The sequence below is a fragment of the Accipiter gentilis genome, chromosome 31 (assembly GCF_929443795.1).
Source record: "Accipiter gentilis chromosome 31, bAccGen1.1, whole genome shotgun sequence".
Classification (NCBI taxonomy): domain Eukaryota; kingdom Metazoa; phylum Chordata; class Aves; order Accipitriformes; family Accipitridae; genus Astur; species Astur gentilis.
In genome coordinates, this window is record NC_064910.1 from 1545755 (window position 1) to 1569555 (window position 23801).

A 23801-nucleotide genomic window follows, 5' to 3' on the forward strand; every position below is an offset into this window, starting at 1 on the left:
ACTAGTGTTCGTGTAATAACGAAATCTTAACATCCCTGTTCTACCTTCCGTAAAAAACTAGGGATGGTGCAATACTTGATGTATACTATAAATATCAGGTATAAGCAGTATATTTGACTATTTGCAGCCACAAGGGATATTCTCTGCATTTTCACATAACTAGATTTTGATACCGTAACTGCATGACGAAATAAAGAAAAAAATTGGATTAGAAGGTCTAATCCCCATTAAAAGGCCATATTCACCATCAGTACAGATCAGCACTTTAGTTCTAGTTAGTGCTTAGTTCTATATTTAATAAAATTCTTGCCTTGGTCCTATATAGTCAATTATCATTTCAGTTAATATAGACACATTAGAACACAAATATATGCATAAAATCCCTCTCCTTTTCTTCTGACTGAAGCCATAAAATAAAGGAGTCAAAACTTTCAGAGCATCTACATTTTCAAGATGTTACAAAACCCAGGAAAAGAACATAACCATTAGAGATATGGGGCCAGTTTTCAAACCCAGATAACCCCAAATTAATCAACATCAAAAGCATATACATGGATTTGGCCTAACTTAACATACTGAGCCTCAAAACTAGATTCTATGGGAAAAAAAATCCTCACCTCAATCACTGAACAGCTAGCTCTCTCAGGTAGGAGGGCTAAGTCCTGATCCTCTAAATGACTAAACATGGGTTGCTCCACTTGCCTATTGCATTTGCATCCCTGATTTTACCATTTCCTGGATAGGATCTGATATTTAATTACCTACAGAACTTGTGACTAGTCTATCCTACTGAAACACAGACAGAATTCAAAGTTAGAAAACTGAGAATTCAAATTGTTTCCTGTTCACTAAAACTGCTATAAACCTACGCTATTTCTGCTGCAAATAGCTTTGGTCAAAGGCAGATATCACTCTCCAAGTTTTACAGAAATGTTTTGCCTATGGCTTGCAGATACGATGTTTAAAAAGCAAAATTTTAGTTCTGCAAGTTAAAGTTGCAGCCACATCTCCAACCTCAATTACTCAGTTACTTATTTTGAAAGTCCTATGGATGTAACATGTCCTCTTCTTTCCATCAGACTCTTAACTCACTCATTCCACATTGTTTATGCAGTTCCACAACTTCTCTTTTGATTGGATACTTTGTAAAAATCACAAGATTACATACTAATTGATGATGATAATTAAGGTTTGCTCAATTCCACAGTAAATTTAAATCCAAGTTTATCTTAATATATCTGAAAGTGAGTGTGAAATGGGAATTTATAAATTTAAGACTGATTTAATGAACTTGTCAATAACTAAGACAGCTGCGTAAGTTATTTCAGTGTCATTTTTCTATGAAGCAATCTCTTCATATAAAGCAATTTGTTCATTACTATTAACTTAAAAGGTACTACATTTCCTGAATACTCTATGATACCATAGAAAGATTTAGATTTTATGGTAGATTTATCGGGGCAGCATTACAAAAACAGTAAGATGGAAACCAAAGGGTAAAACAAGAAATTAACTACATGATTCTTATTTCACTTACAACTTAGAAGTTTCATATTGCAGGTTAAAATACAGTAACTAGTTACCATTTAAGATAAAAAGGCTAGTTCTAATTAAAACAAATTGCTAAATTATTTACATTATTATAAGCCATAGAGCTTATACTCAACATTTCTAGGTGAAAACTGCATCCATTTTGTCCATGCTGTAAGTTGCAAAAGTTTGTGAGATTTTCTGAATGTTTTTGCAGTACATAAACCTTTAAAGAAAAAAGTTAACAGGGCAAATACACAATATACTAACAAACAGTATTAAACTAACTGCGAAGAGTGTGTGAGATGCTATTTTGCACATAATGTTGCTTTTGCATTGTTTTCTATATTTATTCACCAGTGCAAGGTGTAAATCTCTTGTAAAATATAACTACACACTAGATAAAGTGTACGATTTGGGGTCATCTGACAGAAGTGTGATAAATATTTTTGTATCAGATATAAATGCAGTAGTAATGTAGCATACTCGTATAACTTAAGTAAAATAAACTTTACTACTAGACATGCAAAACATCTTGGGCTTCATTATGGTCAAACATGTCTAGCTGTCTTTTAATCAGGTGTCTGCCATTTTGACTTTTCTTTCTGACATTAGTATCTATGTTTACTGGTCTAAGTTAGTTAGCTAAACACACAACAATCAACAACAAAAAAAAATACCTCACTTACTCTATTTGTGCACCATGAGCCACAAGGGCACTTATGGAATCCATACTACCAGACCTTGCTGCTTTATGAATAGGAGTTTCACCAACATAATCCTGTAAAGACAAACTACATTTTGTCAAGCATAATCTTTCTAAAAATTAAAATCTTATTCATACATTACTCACTTTAATAAAGCAGATGTATAAAAGCAGCATTTATTAGCTAGCAAATGCATCAGGTACTTCAAAGTTTGCAGTGGGCTGTCATGTACATTAGACATTTAGCAAGAAATAATACTAAGGGCATCTAACTTGGAGGATAATCTTTATCCAATAACAAGGCAATCAGCAGAGTCATATTCAGCAAAACTTGTTAAAAACCCCACAACACACAACACCGTAACAAATTACTCTAACACCTTTATTTCCTAGCACTTTTGTTTCCCAGTATGTTGGGCTGAGCGAGCCATCCTGAATTCAGAAGAAGCATGGCCAAGTTTGTGGGACTATGTTGCTTTCAGATCTTGCTGACACACTCAGGCAGTACTGTATTGCACCACAAATACTCACCAGGTGAGGAATATGTATGCATAAATCTACTGTAGTAGAAGTATGCCCAGAGTTCACAGGTCAGGCCACAACTCTCCTGAGACATACACATTGACTCATGTCCTATACGCTTTTCTTTTCTGACTATCTATTTACATTCCATTATTGTTAACCAGCACAGCCAATCATTTAATCTTTTCATATTATGTGCAAACGTACCGGGAGTTGCGTATTGCTTTTCAAGCAACTCCTCTCTACAAACCATCTTCACAGATAACAGAGAACCTACAGCAATTTTAAATGCAATTGGCAAGCAGCCGCTAAATTCTATGCATTATGTTCTACAGGCTGCACGTGAAATTCAGTACTTGCAATTAACCATCAGTATGAAGAACCACAGAGAAGGGTCTGTAATTAAACAGGGCCTTGAAGTAACAAGTAAATGTTCAGTTACTGGTTTGTTATGTGATTTCATTACCACAGTCCTCAACACTTCCAATGGATACATAGCTTTTTTTTTTTCTTTTTTTTTTTCCTTTATTTCCCATCCTCTTTCTCTCCAAATTTTTGACATACTTCACTTGTCTGCTGGACTGTTATTAAACATGTTCTAACTGTATTGTACATCATTTTTGCTTCCCCACTCCTTTTATTAAAATATCAACACTAGCTATTAAAAGTAACACAGCACCTTTACTGACTCACCAGTCTTTGTACACAACAGTCTTCACATCTAACTCTACAGTACTGGTTACACTTTAGCTCCAATTGAAATGTGAATATATTCAGAATATGATTATACTACCATCTTGATAGATAGAAGGTAACAAGTGTTTAAATTGTCTGCCAAGATTCTGAGAAATTAAATCACATCTTTTAGACCATGTAAATATGACTTGAAAATGAATTTTGGATTATGTGTTATATACTCTCAATCTTCTACTTGCCAATTTTATTTCATGGTAAAATATTTTTATAACAAGTTAAAATTCCTTGGGGGTAAGCTAGTTTACCACTGCTTAAGACATATATTCAGCCAACAGCAAACCACCTAGCACCCCCAGCAGGGAACAATAATGGTACCAGACAAAGTTTACATTCTTATAAACTAAGGAAAATTGCTGAGGCTGACAAAGTTTGGAGACAGAAAAGAGCAGGAAACTCCTCAGAGTCCTTAGTGATTAGAAAAGAGCCATACAACCCTTCTTCCAAAATGGCTGTCTGTAGCTGATGAATAGAAGACTGCCTTCCAATTAAGTTTATATAATTTCTCCTATATATAACTTTTCTTGAAGTTACAGAAAGATAGAGATGTTTAACAGAGGACATAATTTTATTAACTATCATAAATGGAAATTCATTTGGCACTAATTTATCCAGGAATATTTTCTTCATAGTGTAATCCATCTTCACATCATGGAAGCTGTCTTCGATTCACCATTTTGTTACAGTTTCCTTTCCCGTCCACCTTTTGTTAAAGAGGTAGAAGCATAGAAGCGATTTGCCTCTTTTGTTCAGCATTACTATTTACAACCCCAACCCTAACTTAAAAGACAATTATTCAATACAAAGTTCAGTTTAGGAAAAGTTAGCTCAACTAGCCATGCATATGACAGAGATATAAAAAAACATCTACTAGCCCCATAAACCTAGCATGTTGCCCACAATTAAGACCTAGAGAACCGAATTATGAAGTATTGCTGTGGGGAAACACTAGAAGGATGGGAAAAGACATTTGCAAAAGGACTCATCACCACTGCATTAAAAGAATAACCTAAGCTTATAGCAGGTAACAATCCTGTCACCAACAACCAGAAAAGGTTAGTATCTCAGAAGAGAATATGTGTCTTGAGAAGGGCTTCTTTCAGTCACTGGCCCAGAAAAGCATGTGTCTCTTCTCTAAAGCTAAGGAATTGAGAACATACTTAGAAAAACAAAGAATATACAGATTTAGATTTTTACAGCATTCAGTTTAATTACGGCCCCTAAATTTCAGTCATTACTAATGTTATCTTATTTTGAAGTTCTCCTATGCGACCGAATCTATTTGCACTGAAATAATTTCCAAAATAGTCTCCTAGGTCTGCAAAGACTAAATTCTCTCTGGGTTATGAGCTCAACTGAAAAGGGGGAAGAAAAAAAAATTACCTTTCACTGAAAAATGGCTTTAAAAGTTTACTTAATTTTCAACACATCAAAAAATCATGCATACAGAGGAAAATAAAGTACTCTATGAGCCTCAGAACAATTCTGCTTTGATTCAAATTCAACAATTAGAATGGATGGCACCAAACAGAAAAAGCAATGTAACAGAGGTTTTTCGAAGAAACTTCTGAGAACAGTTCAGGGTCTAGATTGCTAGCACATTTTCACGCATAAGACACCTCTTCCCTATCTCTCTTTTGGCTATATGGAACAAAGTTATTTTATTTTGAGGGGCTCTACAAATTCCTAATTATCCTTAACAATACCTCTTATCCTTCTAATTGTCCACAGTTCCCATACGTGCTTCAGTTTGATATAATCCCTCCTGTAAGAATATTCCAGGAAGGGAAACATCAATAACTTGTACTGGCCTTTCATATCTAGAGCAGAACTTTTCATGGTCCCATTTACCCTGCTGATGTAACACTGCACCAACAGCCCCAACTTGGCTCACAATCCAGAAGTCACATTGCAAATAAATGAGCAGAAAGACCAATTAAGTTATATTAATTCAAGATAACACAAGCTTGTTTGCTTCGACTAAGTATTTTGTGTACAGTGCTTCTGAAAAAATGAGAGAGAGAGTAATGAGGCATCACAGGCACATTTATTTTTGCAACTCATTGCCACTGTCAAATGCCTTCCTCCTTTCCCTTGGAGGAACATGACTATCCTTTTGCAAAGACAAGGACAGTCTTCTCTAGCTTGGGGTCATGAATAGATTACCTTCGACTTCTGTTTCATTTTACTAAGTAAGTATCTAGCCTCCTTCCTTAATTTTTTTTTTATGGGGCTAAAGAGTCTTTTGCTTTATATCTCAGCTTGATTTATCAGTTTGCATTTCCTCACTATGCTGCTTAACCTCAAAAGACATTTCCTCTACTGATTAAGTATTTTTCTCAAACTCTCTGCCTATTCCCAGGCCTCTTTTAGATGTGGTTATTTTTTCAGTTCAGTCTAAAGCCATTTTTACTATATTTTCCCCTCTTTCAGTCTTTGTGGGATCCAAATTTCTGTTGGCTTTAGGATCTTTCAGTTGAACTTAGAGCATATTTCCCATTTTGTTCTCCAGGTTGCAAGTCCCTGGCTATGATTCAGTTAATTTCACTCACTGGTACCTTTATAGCCCTTTCATAAAAAAAAAAAAAAATTTACTTACCTGTAAATATTTATTTTTAAAACAAAAAGCGCCCATGCACATTTACACTGAAAGCTTTTAACTATGTGTACTGGTTTTGACTGGGATAGAGTTAACTTTCTTCATAGCAGCTGGTTTGGTGTTATGTTTTGGATTTGTGACCAAAGCAGTGTTGATAATACACCAATGTTTTAGCTAGGAGTGGGATGGGGGTGCACAAGAACCTAGGAGGTGACACAGCTGGGACCACTGACCCAAACTGACCAGAGGAATATACCATACTATATGACATCATGCTCAGCAAGAAAAGCTGCATATGTGGTTTGCCAGGGCTGTCATTGCTTGGGGACTGGCTAGGCACCCATCAGTTACTGGTGAGCAACTGGGGGATTTTTTTGGTCATGGTGTGGGATTTAAAAAAAAAAATTTTATCATCACTTGATTTTCTTGGTTTTGGTTCTCCTTGTTTCCTTTTTTACCTGTTAAACTGTCTTCATCTCAACCCATGAATTTTCTCACTTTTCCCTTCCAATTCTCTCCTTCAACTCACTGCAGGCAGGGGGGGAACGAGCAAGCGGCTGTGTGGTGCTTAGGTGCCTACTGGGTTTAAACCACAACACTGTGCAAGCACTTCTAAAATACTTCTATTATAGGTATCTAACTAAGACACGGAAGCACTATTTTACCTGACAAGAAATACAAACTAACACCATTCCTTAACTCAACTGAGTTTCAAGTTTTGTCGGTTGATCCCATTTCCAAAAGCTGTACAGATTTCTTAGACACAGCACCCTACCCTTTCTGAAGCCAAGAAGTAAAAGCTGGAGAATGCCGAGTATTTTTCCCCTCGTTGTTTGCTAAAAACACTTCGAATTCATGATGGTTTCTCCTTCTGAATTTTGAGTACAGATGAGAAATGAGAATATTTTTATCTGGCTTTAGTCCAAACTGTTTTTTAAAATACAAACTATAACATACCAGAGCAATGAGTGTTTTCTTCCTCCCCACCAAGGATATCACTGTGTTTACAGTTCTTGCTAGCATGGGTAGTCTAACCCTCCTAAATCTATTTGCCATCACTGCCACATGATGGTAACCAGCTGGATGAAAAGTAAGTTAGCATAACCTGTAAGGATGCAGTATTTCTTACCCCTTCTCTTTAAGACAGGCCACATAAAACTGGTATTTTTGGCCAATCAACACAGGCAACACACAACAGAAATGTTTGATAGGCTAATACTAGAGGGAAAGTATATTTAAATGAAGTAACAGGCTTTTTAATCAAAAGTACTCATGATTATCTGATCTTAATACATACAACAGCACAGAATGAACCTGTGTTGTGACAAGGATAAACAGAGAAAATAAAAAATCTCAGGGGGAGTAGCAGTGTAATTGCTTTGCACTGTTACAGTGAACTAGAGCAGGCAGGTAGCCAAATGCAGGTCTTGAGTCACCTTATTAAGAAGTATTAGCAGGCACTGCCCACTGAAGAAAAAAAAAAAAAAAAGGACTGTCTCAAGTCCACTGCTGGGTAGAAACAGGCAGATCATTCCGTGGCACTTCAGCTTTCTCCTGTGAATTCTTACAGTGATCCTGGTGGGGGAGAACTGCCCACTGATCATAAAGAGAGAGAGATGATTCTAGCCAGCACATACAGTAATATAAGAGGGCTGGGCATCACAGGATATACTCACATAACTTATCTGGGGAGCAAGGTACAGTTGGGACAAGCAGTTCTAAGCATTTGTCCTTCAATGCTGCTGCCTGAGAAATGTCCTGAGCACCTGTCACCAGCACCAAGATACACATTTTCAAGTTTTCCTAAACTTCAGGGCAGGCAGCACAGGCTACAATACAATACCTCAGGGCAAGATATGAGAAAGCGTGCATGCAAATTCTACTGAGTACCGGAGGTTTACGTTAAGACTGAGAGACTCGAGTGGATTCCTTTTCAGAAGCTATCCTTTTCTTTTTCCAGAGGTGATGGGTTAGTCTGTAGCCAATGACCAGGAGTCAGTTTGGAAGGAAAGTTTTACTAGTTTAAAATATCAAGTATTCCCAGATCTTTCTCAGCATGTGTTTTGTATCCAGTGTCCATGGAACACTTGTCCTCACACAAGCATTAGCCAGTGACTATGTCTGTTTGAAGTACAGCATCAGTCAGCGAGCTGGAAGGAATAAACAAAATACACATCAGGAAATAGTGCTCCAAAAGCTCAAAAGTGTGGGTGGAAGCCCTAGATGATCACCTGAAAGTGCTTGGAAGTTAAATAAGGAACCAAGATCATTTATTAAGCAGTTCAAATCAAACAAGAATAGTAGAATTTGACTGCAATTCAATAAACAGTTGGAAGGAACTGGGGAGAGCAAAGCATGCATTATGCTTTACATAGCCATGTATGAAACATTCCAAATATCCGTGGGATGAGTTTGCTGCTACAGGTATCACCAAGGTACACTGTCTAGCTTTCAGTGCACGTGCATGTGAAACCAGTGTGACTGACCATTTGCATCCTAACAAAGAACTTGACTTTTTTGTTTCTACTACCATTTTAATTAACCAGAGCTATCTTCTTACTTTATCATCTAACTGAATTTAAAATACCTCTTCTTATATTTTCAATTAATATTTTGTGGAGGCAAAAAAAAGTTATTACATACAAGTGTAACTTGAGCCTAACATTAACAACATACACTGCTTCCACAGTGTCAACTCTCAATACCATCTATATTAGTGTCCTTTGCCTGTCAATACCTAAACCTGCCCTTAGAAGTCTGTAGGATACTATCACCACTATCTGAAAACCTGAGAACCACAGTAGTCTTCTTCCTGTGGAGGACCACAGATCTATTATTGGTATTTGCTCTGGTGACAGGCCATCAATTCATAAAGACTCCTGAGCCACTGGCTAGTCTTGGTCACTTCTTTAAGCTGGAATGAGTTTCCTGCCTACTTTTAACTGTGTATTATACTGCCTTCTGCTTTCCTTTACAGTCATCTGCATGTTGCCCTCAGCCCATGGAGAGATCTCTCTGCACTCTTCTCCTCTTCTTTTGGGGGCTAGCTGCTACTTTCTTCTTTGCTATAACCTCACTCACTAGATGTTATTTTTTTTTTTTTTTTTTCCCCCATCACGTTCCAGGACAGCAAGCTTGTTCTTCAACTCCATTTCAACCTCACTGGTCAGTTCTTCTCTTTATTCTCATAGCTGGAAACTTTCATTCTTCTCATTCATTCATTTTCATTCATTCTTCTCTTCTCATTTAGCAGATACTGTACATCTTTATTCTGTGCATGCCATGTTTCCTCTCTAATCACCATTTCTTTACATTCTTACCTGGTCTCCAGATGCATTTATAGTTCTTGGTATTTTCTCTTCTGAAGATTCTACCACTATGCAGCAATAACTTATTGCATAAGTTACTTTTGTCAGGTATCAAGGAGAAGATGCGATCTATAGCCTCTGCATCCAGTCACCTTCATTGTTTCTACAATTCTCCTGGTGTCTCACAGCTGTTCTCAATGCACCAGCCTTCTTTTCTGAAAACTCAACACAAACTTCCCCATTTCTTATTTTTGCATAGCTTAAAAAAAACAACCAAACTCTAGAAATGCAAATGTTCAAGTTCTTCAGCAGACTTAGCTTAACTCTACTGCACATAAAACACAGTCTGGCCATTAAATATTTTAAGGGAAGTATGATGCAAGATTTAACAGACTAGACATTTTAGAGATGCTGTGCTATACTACAGCTTTTAGTAAAGGCATATGCTGTAGTATTAATTACTCTCATAGAATGTTATAATAATTTTGAGTACTGTTATAAAGGCACACATTATGTATGCCCAGCATACATAATAGATCCATTCAGTACTGCAAACATTTTCTCCAAAAGCATGATAGTTTTAAGCACTCAATTCTGTTACTGTACCAGAGTACAACAGTCCTTTACAGGAATTTTGCTATATTAATGCACTCTCTGCTACCAAATAAATCATTATCCATACTCACAGTAAAATTAATGGAAATTTATTAAAAAATAATAGTAAAAAAAAAATCACCCATTCATTCTTTGTTAGTAAAGTACATGTTTCTGATCTATTTGCAGGAAGTTACTAGAAAAGCTTTGGAAATAATCTTAAAAGGAAAAAAGTATGAAACCAGATGCACCTTAAAATAAACCATGGCAGACCTTACTAGCTAGATGTATGGCTAAGTCATGAAGCACCGCACAGGTCTCATGGTTCTGTAGGTAATGGTGAATTTTTCAATTCTTAGCATATTTAATAAGTAGTGTGTTCCTCACTAGTCTTTTTTCTTTCCCCTAAAGAGGCATTACAATATCAGAGTATTTGCTAATGCTGCCGACACCAGAGCAGCATACTATTTTGTTCAATAAGCAGCAAGACATCAATTCCTAAAACAAATGTTCCCCAAACCTTTAGTGGCTTAAAGGACATTTATTAGTCCTATCTCTACTATAATGAAAAAGGTCTATAACTGATAATTAAGTCACTTGACTTCAGCTGATATTAAAAATGTATCTGTATCTGAATGCAAGGATCATACATGTAGAAAAAAGGGACCAAGACACTCCTTCCAGAACTATATGCAGACATGGAATACATGTGAACCCATACCTGTTTGTTTATGTTGGCCCCCACTTGAATCAACCAATTCAGGCACTGTGGATGTCCTCCAAAAGCAGCAATGTGGGCTGGTGTTTGAGCAAAACGTGTTGTACTGGCATTTACAGAAGCTCCAGCTCTTACTAACTGCATTAGGCACTCCAGCTTTAAAGACATGAAGGAATAAAACAAAAAGTGTTACACGTACATGCTATAAGAATTAGCACATGAGAAATAAATAAATACATAAAACCTAGAAAAAATAAACTTACTAGTGAGACTACATGGATGCAAAACAAGAGAGAATACAAACATTAGGATTTCCCCCCTCCTCCTCATACTCTTCCCTCCCTTGGCCATAGGCCATACCTGAAAAGAACTTAATTCTCACCGCCAAAACTGAATTCCAACATTTATTTTTGGGATGGGGAAAAGAGGGCATAAATACCTCAGATCTGACTACAAGAGCTATTTGGTTCACTTTTGTAAAGAGGGGGGGGAGAGTTCTGATCCAGCAAGGCTGCAAACATGATACTAAACAGACATTATTAGACAATGTTTGCCAAAAGAAGAGTGGTGTTAGGAGATACATAGATGTACTCTCAGGAGAGTTTAGAGGAAGGTAAACCAGAAAAACACAAGAAATATTTAAAATTTCTTTCATGTTTTCCTAGAATGACAGAAGCAGATTACTAATGAAAACTAATACTGTTAATACTCTGCTAAATCTATAAAAGGAATAAATTCTTTTCACCATTTTCCTGTTATTACAGCTGAAGAGCTGTTAAAAACAAAATACGTTGCATGTTTGTGGCAATGCCAAAAAAGAAAAGCTCTCTTTGTTTTAAAATATTGCAGTATTTTGTCACGCTATATTCTGACTTTTATTTTCCCATCATACTAACCAGAAGTGTCAGATATCCAGCTACTATTTTTAAATGTTCATAACATCACATTTGTAGAAGCTAGGCAAACCACAGCGACGATGACCTCAACTTTCAAAAATAGTAAAAAAAAAAAAATAGAAAAAAGCTCCTTTCCTGTCCCACAGTAACATTCTCTTTTTGTTGATAGGAAAAGGAATGCACTATGCTAAAATAAACAGTTTAGTCTAGGCTTCCATTTATTGTGGTTAGAAAACAAACACCACTGCGCACACATGCAACAGCAAAACAAAAAACCACCACACTGACTCAGGGCATTGGTTCATATAAAACAAAACTATGGGTCAGTCTCTCACAGTTAAAGAAAATGTTTGTTAGCCATACCACAGCTATGGAATAGTCTGTTCATAAAGGAGCAGTTAAAAAGCATCAGAAAGTCAGCTGGCAGCTTGGTTCAGATAGAAGCATAAACATCACGATTCTAGCATTCTTCTCTACTGTTGTATGTCAGTCTCACTTTTTTTTTTAACATGCAAATTCCTGATCTTGATGAATTACATACATGAGATCAAAGTACCAACCAACCACTGTAGTGAAGCATTTTATATTAGTTTTACAAGTGTATTGTGAACTTCAATTGCTTCCTCCCCCACATAGTTCAAACACACACATATGAACCCTATCCTTTAGGATATACAAAAGCACTTTTTTGGACTGCAACGGACTTTGACACTAGACATAGATGTACCGTTAACTTGCTAATTACATGAAGTAAACATGCAAGGATGAGGGTAACTGAAATACTGCAGAATTAATGAATCTAGCTCCATAAGCCTCAACATTACCAAAGACAAAGTACCTTTTAAAAATCAAACAAGTACTTTTACTGCAAGAAAATGTACATCAAAATACTGGTGTAAGAAAACTTGCAATTCTAATGCTAGACTACCCAAACACATTTTGTATTTGCTCACCTAAGACTTTCCTTGGTGTTTGCATGCTAACACCCCCAATATTGCTGTTAACCCTTAACAATTGTAATAATTTGTTAACCCTTAACAAAACCTTAATAATTGTAATTATTAATAAACCATGTGATGGGAAAAAAATTCAGCTACACCAAGAGGTTCCTGTTCCTCTACTATAACTGCAAACAAAAATAAAGTTCAGCCAGTTTTTAAAACAATAGACTTTTAACAGAATTAATTTGAAAACACTTTCAGACAAGCATTATAACTTCAGGAAAGAATAATGTTTCCTGCACAGAAACTGGGCTGAAAGAATTTCTATAATTAGACAGGTATTATAGCCCATCAATTCAAAGGGGAAAAACATTGCAACTGGTTCACCAGTGTCATCTTGCACTGTTTAAATCTGCCTTACAAGAGGGCTACATGTCATGATTACCTATACAACTTCACGTTTAAATCTTTTTTCTTGTGTGCCACTCCCCCCCCCATCTCTTACAGGTTTTTAACAATGTAGTTAACATTTCATCCCATTAAAAACTGAAGTATAGAGGTCTTCTGCGTGATGGCTGTCAGAAAAACCTGCTTCTTCCAACATTATGGAGGAATGAGGTAAATTACTTCTGTGGAGAAGAAAAGTCAACATAACAAAAAACACTACCTCACTTGATTATTTATGCTTGAGATCAGGACACACAAGTATGCTTTCATTAAATAACCTTTTAGAAGATTTTTCCACTGTATTGTTGTATCTAAAGCAGAGGCTACACTGATTTAATGAAGACAGGGCTCCATATAGGCCACAATGCTGGCAAAATACCAAGGAAGAGACAGGCATTTTTATCTGTACTACTTTTGTTTCAAAAGAAACAGAATGTACTTACTACTATTTTGCTTCCTATAATGTAAACAGTCAAATAGCAAAAATAAAAGTAGGAGAAGAGTACAAGCAAATAGATGTGGTCAGAAAAAATAAAAATACACATGCAAGTTGTTAAAAAGAAAAATGAAATTAAGGTTAGTGTAAGACAAAGTGAATTAACAGTGACTTTTGTTTTTATGCAAGCCCTTCATTTTCTACCTCTCTGCTAGCTTTTTAGATCGTTAACAATTTTATATTCTGACCCACCTTCTCATAAATCTACAGAATGCCAGAGTAATTTAGGGCACTATATAATTAACTCCAATTGTAATACAGCAACTATAACGGGAATTAATTTACATCTCAGGATATGAACACTTCCTCCTGAAAATGCAAACTCCACCACAGATACTCAACACAGCAAGGAAATTTGGACTTGCTATCTCTAAAAGAATGTCCACGCTGTCATTAAAACTCCAGATATTACAGCCAGAAACATTGGTTGTAATACCTATCACTTTCAATTGACTTTGCTGGTATTTTATTTACTGCTTGCAAGCTGTACAAGTATGTTTCAGAATAAGCTATTCAAAAATACCGCGTTTCCATTTTTAGTCTTAAGATACTCTGTTTTTATTGGCACTACTATTACATCAGTATTCCCCCCCCCCCCCAAAAAAAAGCTGTCTTTCCTCTTTCACATATTCATTTCTAATGGAACTTGACTGCTGCTGCTACCTCCAACACATCTACAACTGCATGCAAGAATGTAGTCCTATATAGCTTTATTCCAAAATGGTTTTGTACTGTCCTTTGATACAATAAGGGCTTTCTTCTATGTTCAAATTGTGCAACAGGTAAAGAAACAGCTCTATGCTGCTGAAGTTGACCAGCCCTAGACTGATGCTGTGTGTGCATGCACATGCGTGTGTACGTGTATAAACCGTTTTAGATTCACTGCTTACAATGAGTTGTTCCACAAGGACTTCTTCCAGAAAGGAACTAATCATTTTTGTCATTTCAACCTCCTACAGGGCTGCAGTTAGAACCAATACGCATCTGGTGGACCATGCTGCTAAACGGCCCTATATCAGGACAGCCACGAAGTTCCGTCACCATTTAATTTCTTTCAAGAAAAGAAAAAAACCCGAGTGAAAATCCCACAAAATATAGAAAAACAAAGAAGTGAAGAGGAAAAGAATCTTGTTCAGTAACTACTAACGAACATTTCAGAAATTAATGTTTTAAAACTCTGATACTTTGAGAAATACAATTCTCCATTTTAAGTTTTGATGAATCTGAATTTGGCAAAAACCCCCATAAATAAGAACCTAAGACATGCATATGAATGTCCAGTAAGAGCAGCTATTGTTTCACTCCTGGCAACCATCTATTAACTGGTCAAAGGTGAAAGTATATGCCACAGAAACACAAAGTCAGTAGAGTTTGGGATCCAGTTACATTAGTGTACCTTTTTCAAGTGTGTCCTATAGTTTCTGTGTCAGAGAAAGGAACACTACCTAACCAGAACATAAAACATGCAGATAACTACCCTAAGTTGAAACTGCCTACACCTTGTCACAAGGTTTCTAATAAAGTACATATACACAAAGTTGTATAAAACCCATTTATAAACTTATGTCATCTTTGCAAGTCTCATTTCACTAGACAGATCTCCCCCCCCCCTTTACATGCAGCAACAAAAACACGTATCAGATTTTGCTGATACCCAAGAAGGATGGTGGCAGATAGCAACACAGTATCTTGCCGACTGACTTGTTCCCTTTGTTAGCTGTTTCTGCAAGAGTCTCTCAAATAGAAATTAGAATGTACACAGAAAGTCATATAACCTAGCTTGGTTAGTAGAAAGCTGAAGATGCTTAAAGGAAAAAACAAACCACCACACACTTCCAAGACAAAAGCAAGATTGCCACGAGCACATACCAAAGATAAATTCTTATGAGATGGATAAAGGAAATGGAAGACTGTAATGCCAAATTAGTGTCTTCGCATTTTCTGTGTGTACTTCATGATAAAATTTAAGGCACTACACTTGTAGGAGTGTAGAAGATTATTAGCTTCTTTCTGAATGAAGAAAAGGCTGCTTTGGGTTTTGTTTTGGTGGGGGTTTTTTTAGGGACTACTTTGCTATGTTTCTAAAATGTTTCTCAAGCACTGCAGATAACATATATAAACCGTCTCTTAATGTACTTTCATAAGCCATGACAACTGCCTAAGTACATTCATTTTCCTTCTCCAGCACACAGTCAATAAACAAAGAGAAACATATTGGAAACGGGAAGGAGAACAAGAACAAAAGCCCCTCAAGATCCAAACCCAGACAAATCAATGAGGAAGAAAAAAACAACAACCCCAACTCTCTAGGCTGGAATTCTGCATAGGCTGGAACACTCACCACATTAGAAACAGGGGAGGCCTACGTAAAAATCAAGAAATTAACACACAACTCATCTTAAGACTTGAAGTTAGTGCAGCTACTTCTTATGTTTTGATCTTTCCTGCATTGCAACGCAATGTCAACGCAGATAATCCCGCGCGTGTATAAACCACCATTGATTTTCCACGCCGAAGGCACCAGAGGGATTGCTTTACAACCGCAACCACCTCCTTCCCGAACTCCTAACGGGTCGGCAGTCATAACACAAGGCACCACAACGAAACAGCCTCCGGGCGCCGAGTCCGAGGCGACCAGGCTCTGCAGACCCACGCAGGACCGTGCCTAGGCTCTGCAGACAAAAGCACGCAGCCTGACCGGAGGGCGGGTTACCGTCGGGAGAAAGAGGGCTCGCCGCCTCGGTCCTCCGGCCGGCGCCGGCCTGGGAGGAGCCCCGGGTCCCTCCTCCTCCTCCTGCCCCTCAGCTGCCGCCGCCCTGTGCCGGTGACCCGGGCGCCTTTTGAAAGGCCCGGCTGTGAGAGAGACCGAGGACCGCCTCAGTCAGTCAGCTTGACGGGAGCCGGCTGTGAGACCGAGGGCCGCCTCAGTCAGCCGGCTTGATGGGAAGGCAGCGGAAAAAAAAATAAACCACCCAAGGGACCGCTCCCAGCGGGGAGGGGGATGAGTGACTGGGTAGGGAGGACGGACGGACGGCAGGTGCCACCCGCCCCGTGATGCCTCCCGCCGCCGCCCCGGCGAGAGGAAGGAGGCCGAGCGCCGCGGCTCTGCCCTCCCGCCCCGTCCCCTCAGGAGCGGCGGGCGGCGGGAACGGCGCGGCGGGCGCCCGCCGGCAGAGCGCGCGCAAGGGGCAAAGATGGCGCCGCGTTGCGCTCCAGCGGGACTCGCGCCCTCCTTCCCCTTCTTCACCGCCCGTGTCGTCGTCGTCCCCCCCCCACAACCCTCCCCGCCACTGGCTCCCGCTCCGCCGGGCCGGGCCCCACCTTGCCGAAGTGCGCGGCCCAGTGGATGGGCGTCCAACCGTAGAAGGAATCCTCGGCCGCCAAGTCGGAGCGGGGCGAGCTCTGGAGCAGCGCGCACAAGGCGGGCAGGTCCCCATCGCGACAGGCGCGGTGCAGGGGGAAGCGTAGGGTCAGCAGCTCCTCGCTGGAGAAACCCGCCTCGGGGCCGGCTCCCAGCGACATGGCGAGGAGGGCAGGGGGGGGGATAAAGCGGGGAGGGGGAAGAGGAGGAGGAGGAGGAAGAGGAGGGGAGGAGGGGGGGGAAAAGAGAAGAAGCGGGCGGGCAGGGCGCGCTGCCCAGGCTGGAAGCGGCGGCGACTGCGGCTGCCGCGAGCTGCCCGAGCACAAAGGAAGCGGGGCGGGGCGGGGCGCGCCTTTGCTCCGCCCCTCACGGGCGGGGACGGGAATGGGGCTGGGGGGGCGGGGGGGGGGGGGGAAGCGTCGACGGAGCGGGCGGGAGGCAGGGCACGGCGGGAAGCGTGCGGCGGGAAGCGCGCGGCCGCCCCCCCCCCCCCCGCCGTCCGTTTTTGCCGTTGCCTGAGGCGGGATGAGCCGTTCCCGCCGTCGCCGCCTGAGGAGGCTGGTTTGTCAGGGCGGCCTCCTTCAGTCCGGCGCTCCCGTAGAGAGGGACGGCGCCTCTGGGCCGGTTTCGGTTTCTCTCGCCGCGCAGGTGAAACTCTGCCGGTGGAGGGGGGGCTCTGCCGCGGGGCACGGAGCGTTCTCCAGCCTCTGCTGGGGACGGGGAGGAGTCGGTCTCCCTCGGGGGTGCGCTGTGGAGGGGGGCTGTGGGCTCCTCAGAGCCGGGGATGCTGCGCGGGTAGTTGAGAGTCGAGGGGGGTTTGTGAGGGTGAGAGCAGGCGCGGAGGCAGCTCTGATGGCCCCAAGCCCTCCCTCATCAAGACCTCTTCCTGTCAGCAAGGAATCTTCCTCACCGGAGCAGACCCCCCCCCGCCCCGAACTCGAAGGGGCCGGTCGTGTGTGTAGTACCTCTCCTTGCCTGGGGCCCTGGCCTGGAATCCGGAAAGGCGTTGTGGTGTTCGCGTACACCATGGAAGTGCCTTCGAGCTAACTTCAGCACTCGGAGATCGTTGTGGGTTTGTGCTGCATAATGGCTTGCAAACCAAAGGATAACCACGTTCGTGTCTGATTAAAATGATAATGCCACATTTTTAATTGCAGCTAGAAACCGGTCCGTGAGTAATGACACCACAGAAACTTTAGGAAACTCTTGCTGGTTATCCCTAATTATTTTCTGCAAAAGCATTTGTAAGCTACTTTTCTGATAGCAGTAAAATTAAAGTGATGCTAATGTGTTTGTGTAGATCTAAGTACATTCATTTGCCCCCCCAAAATCGAGGGCTGTTCCTTTTTCAGTATACACTGTTAAGCGATGCAAGCCAGGAATTATGTTGGGCATAATTAGTCCATAACGCTGTCCGTAACTCAGAAAGTACAAAGTAATTTCTGTTAAAAGCACTAAGAGGCCTAGGCAGTTCAAAGGCTTTTCTTCAACATCAGGTTAAATTGATCATTAAGGTATCGTGAAATACCTTTCAGATAATATAGGAGTTCTGATTTCTCAGTAAGTTGGGTTTTTTTCTTACGGAAGCAAAATACAGTAATTAGTAAAGATAAAGCATTTGTAACTTTTTTTTGATTGGATTTTGTGCCTGAGAAATGTGTGTTTTGTATTGTGGGTAGAAACTAGTATCTGAAATAATTTATTTTGTTTAAATTGATTTTTTAATTACTTTTCTGATTGAACTAGTAGTTAAATGTATAAAGATGATAGTTTTGTTTTATTTGTTTGTTTTTTAAATAGCTTTTTTTTATTCTTTGGGGGGGGGGCGATGACACTCTGGACTCGGGCTGACATATCAATGTTTTCAGTTTTTGCTGAAATTGTCCCTAATCATGGTTTTATATACTACTTGCAGCAAGTATGTATTTTGGTTCCATAGGCGTTCCTCACATTTGGCTTCTTTGGATTTTGGCATAGCTAAAACGGTGTATGTACAATATCCAATCCTCAGAGATAAGATTGCAACACAAAGAAAAACACCTACCTGCAAGCAGAAGGAACTGCACCCTTGGAATACGGCCCATCGTAAAACGCCCTCTTGACAAATGCTTCCCACAGCAAATAGTCTTTTTGTGCATATGTAAAATCTTAGAAAAGGAATTAGAAATATGGTGTATGGGGTAGTTTTTTAGTCTTCAGAGAGGTGATTATGGAATTCATTCGCTGTGGAAAGGTGCTGATACTGAGTGGGTGCTTGGTTGGATGTGGGTGCTGCTCTCATGCAGAGAAGGTGCTTTCCAGAATGCTGTTGCAACAGCAAACAGGAGAATTGGCTTAAGATTTTCCTTAAAATATCACAGTGATGGCCTGAGCTAGAAACATTGGATTTAGACTGTAAAAATAATAGCAAAACAGAACACCTTTCTTGTGTTCTCAAAGTTTTGTTTTGATCTGGGCAGTCAGGTAATAAATAACATTGGGGTTTTTATATGCAAAATGGGAATAATAAAATCATGTCTTACCGCTGAGGTGGCAAGAAGCTCAATTAATCAAAGTACTTTGAGATAAAAGTATAACAGTATGATACGAATATACAGATGAGGAATTTCAACACTAGGAGTTACTGCAACTAATATTTGTATCCTCCAGGTATTATTTTATCTTCACCGAAATAAAGTAATGCTTGGGTTTCTACAGGGCTGCCAACTTATAGATCTCAGAGTAATGTGTAAAGGAAGATGAATTACAAATAAGCCCTTTTATAGATGGTGACACTGAAGCACGGGAAAGCTAAATGCTTTGGCCAGGGGAGGGAGTACTTTCAGCTACAGCAACTTTCAGTTCAGTACCTTATTCTTTGCCTTACAAAAACGTTCATCTTATGTTGGATCTGGCCTTTGTTTTCACAAGCTGTAGAAGTTTATCATCCTATAGGCACTTCTGTTTCTGGATTATATGGATTTTTTTTCCCCATATTTAGCTAGGCAGTTGCTATCACTTTATATCAACATGCTTCATTTTGGGATTAAATAATGAAGGTCCCATATGATAGAACAGTTGAAAGAAAAAAAGGAAAAAAAACCCAAAAAACCAGAACAAACGGAAAAAAACCAAACTACATTTTATGTTATAAAAATGGTCATTACCTGAATGCCTGGTATTAAGGAATACAGTTTCTTAGATTGCAAACAGGCAAACTGTTTCTTATGGTGGTGTGCATAAACATTGACATAGTCGCTCACATATTGTTTATAACTGTCATAAAAAGTAGTAAATATCAAAAGCATGTGGGTTATAGTGAAGATGAACAAGAATTAAATATTCCTGAACTTGAGAAGATTCATATTCAGATTTGCATGTGTTTTTTATCTCTTACTGAGATACAGAAATTGCCATACCAAGTAAAGGCAGTAGTCTATCTCATTTCTTCATAGACACTGCCTTTATTTACCTTGTAGCACTCCCTGCAAGATAGACAAGTGCTGTTATTCCTTTTAGAAAAGGGGAAGGAGAATGCAGAGAAGGGAAGAGGCTTTAACAATGCCGTGTAGGAATTCTACACGTGGAACTGAACCCTGGTATCTTAAGTTTCGTGACTAGATTCCTCGTTATGAGGTCAACCTTTTTTATTTCCTTGCTGGTGATCTACACCAAAAGTTCCAAAATAGGCAAGCACAGTGCTCTCCATATGAGACCGATTCCATAATCAGTCTGTAGCTGGCATATGACTTGGAGAGTCACATCAGTGTCTGTCTATTTTTTAAAATTGTGACTCATTATCCGGATAAATATAAAAATATGTATGTTTTACTATTCTGCTTTTCCATTTATTTCCTTAATATATTTGGGCAATGGGCTGTATAGCTTCATCAATTTTAATGGAAATTAAATTTTAATTTAAAATGTTTTCTTTAACTGCTGTCATATGTGAAACTGGGGACATGGGAGTTCTGGTTTTAACTTTTTTTAACATTTCATTACAATTGCATTATAATTCATTCTTTTGTACTTCTCTATCATTATCGTGGTTAGCTTCTATATGGAACATTACAAATCTTAAAGATATTTTTGACAGTTTTTCTGCCCAAAAGATCAGATACATATAATATAAATCTGTTATGTGGTTCTGACTTCTTTCTAGATAGGTTTGGCTTCCCTGACAAACGTAGTGGCTATTATGGTCTGTCTGCACAAGTCAGGAAATTGACAGTCATGGGTTAAACTGTAATTTACAACCTTTTATGAAAACAAGGAAGCAGTAAGGTGTAACATCTCGGGTTCTTTGCATTTTCTGGTTTGTATGAAGACAGATTTTATTATTTCGTATGCTTTATAAACTGAAAATCTTTAATGGAATGCAATAAATAGTACGCTTACAGTATTGTTTACACAAAAAATGTATTCCTGATTTTTTTATGACTCAGAAAAGTTCACCTACTGAATTTAATAGCCCATATTTTTGTATATTTGAAAAAAATAGTTATTTGCAGGCCTATTTGCATTAATTTCATCCTCAGTTCTATTTCTGGTCTTTTAAGGGAAGTGAGAGGCTTTGTTTCTGTTTCTGTCAGATCAAGGAGGTAGACTTCATGTTTTGTTGGGGCTTTAAACAGAACTAAACTTCCCCCAAGAAAGAAACAGAAAAAGACACAGAAGAGTTTATAGGCAAAGCGGGGTGGAAGAAGAGATTGGTTTTATTTTAGCTAAGTTTGCTTTTATGTTCTCTTTTGGCTAAAGGCTGAAAAAGAAGATGATCTGTAAATGAGGACTTCTTGAATATTCAGTAGAGTCTAACAAGTATAAATTTAGAAAGTAAATACATTATTTTAAAATTGTGTTTTGTGAAAAAGAATTTGCTGGCTTACATAACTGTAATGTACTCAGCTTCTTCTCTTTGCCACTCTGGTACAAATAAATTATATTTGCCCATTTTTCCTTTCAGACAGGTTGAATATGGAGCATTTTATAATAACTTGTACAGAACAAAGTCAGGTTTGGGGGTTTTTTTTGTGAAAAAAATGCTGTAGAGTTTCATCAAATACATAATTCATTCAAATCCTTCCATTCTTCCTGTAGCAAGCTTGCATTGGTTAACACTTAGGGCTTTATGTAGTTTGTAGACACATACATGTCTAATGCCGTTTGAGATGCCCAAGATTATTCTTCTTCCCTGTTGCCAGCTGCTGCTGCAGAGAGGTGTCGGTTTACGCAGGTCCTGCATCGTGCCTGCACAGGGCTAACGGGTATCTTGGGAGTCCAAAGGTTTCTTAGGCTGCATTGGGCATCCATGTTCTGACACATGAATCCTACATAAATGTAATTTCCATTTATGTGCCCAGTCAGATAAGGAGTTTCTCACATTTTGTCTGGTTCTGAATCCCTGAAAACCTCCTGTCTTTGGAGGAGGTTGTCACAGAATTGCTGGCTGCCTCCTTTATTATGTCTGAATCTAGTTCTGGGTCTCTAGGGTGTTATACTAGCTATTTGTGTTTCTTTTTGTTTTCCTACCTAGAATCTTTGAGGGGGATCTTGCAAAAGGACAAACTTAGTCAAACATTATTCATCTTTTTTTCTTTTCCCCTGAAACTCTCAGTGAACTGTGATGAAAATATAACATTTTTTAGATGCCATGAATTTATTTTAGCAACGGTGGGAACTTTCCATCATTTGCCTAGTCTAAATAGACACTGACTCATCATTTTCAGGGACTAGTTCAAAGATTAGGTGTACTTCCTATTTTTGGTTAAATTAAATCACAACTGAGTGGTGTACCACTTGAAGTATGCTGCTCTTATCTGGATTTTTTGCTATATTCACCTTTCTTCAGTGAATACCAAGTGTGGTTGTGATCACTCCTAAAGCAGAATAGGAAATAAACATTATTCTTTCAGATGGAAGTTACTGGGAGAAACAGCTGAAATGTTTTGTAAAAATTAATTTAATAAACTTGAAAGCATTAGTGCTCAAGTGCTTAAACGAAGTTTGCGTAGTATGCTGAGGCCTCTGAAGGCACAAAGATCAGAAAATTAATAGCAGCAGTAGCTGCTAACATGGAAAAAAAAGCCATGAGTGGAAAAACAGTAAACTGAAAGTCCTTTATCCTCTTTTCCAGTCCTCAGTTCTCAGAGTTTTGTCTGGCAAGGAAAGCAGGGAATCTGTCTGACTTTCAAATAATTACTGATGTATTACTCCATTGCAGGCTAGTAGCAAAGAGCAGCTGCGCCCTGTAGCCAGAGCCAACTTCTCCCTTCCCCTTCCCCCATTTCTGACTGCCTTCCCTGGAGAAAGCTATCTCACTATTAAATAAACTAGGGTTGGGTTGCAAGACAAACCAAGATTTCGCTAGAAAAATATTTACTCATGCATAAGGAAGCCCTTTTTAAAAACTTCACTGCTTAGGAAACGATGCGATTTTGTGGGTAATAAATAAAAACAGATTTGTTACACTGCACTTGTAAAGCTGCCGTCTTTTATGAGCCTGGGAAGAGTGACCTTATTCATCATAAGGCTTTGTCAGTTCTGCCTCCGTGCAACCATTCTCTTCTTGATACATGTGAGTCATCTGGGCCATGCTTAACAGAGAGGTCTAGTGCCTGAAAAGTAAGGGAGTTAATTATAGTTGTTGGCTTTTTGACAAACTACCCTTCTTTTTCCCACATTCCTTACCAATTTTAACTGAAAATTAACATTACTTGAGAGGCAAAATACCAGCATTGTGGTAAAAAACAGTTCTGTAAGAAATCAATACCAAACCATTTCCATTTTCCATTTATATTGAGCCTGAACCACAGCAATAAAAAGGTCCTTCAATGTCCTCATCTTCAAATTGTGTTCTGACTGTAAAAAAAACAAAAAGAAAAGTAGGAGTTCTCAGCAGAGTTGCAGGACTGCCAGAAGTTCATGATATCTCCACTTTGCTTTACATTTAAG

At 39.2% G+C, this 23801-nt stretch overlaps 1 protein-coding gene and 1 long non-coding RNA gene across 4 annotated transcripts in view; one reads left to right on the plus strand and one right to left on the minus strand.

Moving 5' to 3' along the window:
• The window catches only part of ANKRD10 (ankyrin repeat domain 10), a 38612-nt gene extending 21434 nt beyond the window's left edge, over positions 1 to 17178 (minus strand). For 2 of the 3 annotated variants that reach the window (XM_049834699.1, XM_049834698.1), the window contains exons 1-3: positions 16832 to 17178; positions 10734 to 10886; positions 2220 to 2311 (exon numbers count right to left, since the gene is read on the minus strand). In XM_049834699.1, coding sequence (XP_049690656.1) covers positions 2220 to 2311; positions 10734 to 10886; positions 16832 to 17032 — 446 coding nt within the window. In that variant the 5' untranslated portion in view covers positions 17033 to 17178. The remainder of the gene's footprint in view (positions 1 to 2219; positions 2312 to 10733; positions 10887 to 16831) is intronic. The other variant, XM_049834700.1, reaches the window with a different exon arrangement.
• A 225-nt stretch (positions 17179 to 17403) lies between these two features.
• LOC126053007 (uncharacterized) lies at positions 17404 to 20374 on the plus strand. The gene is made up of 2 exons (XR_007510217.1): positions 17404 to 17519; positions 17765 to 20374. It is a non-coding gene; the product is annotated as an uncharacterized LOC126053007 (long non-coding RNA).
• Positions 20375 to 23801: the final 3427 nt, after the last annotated feature.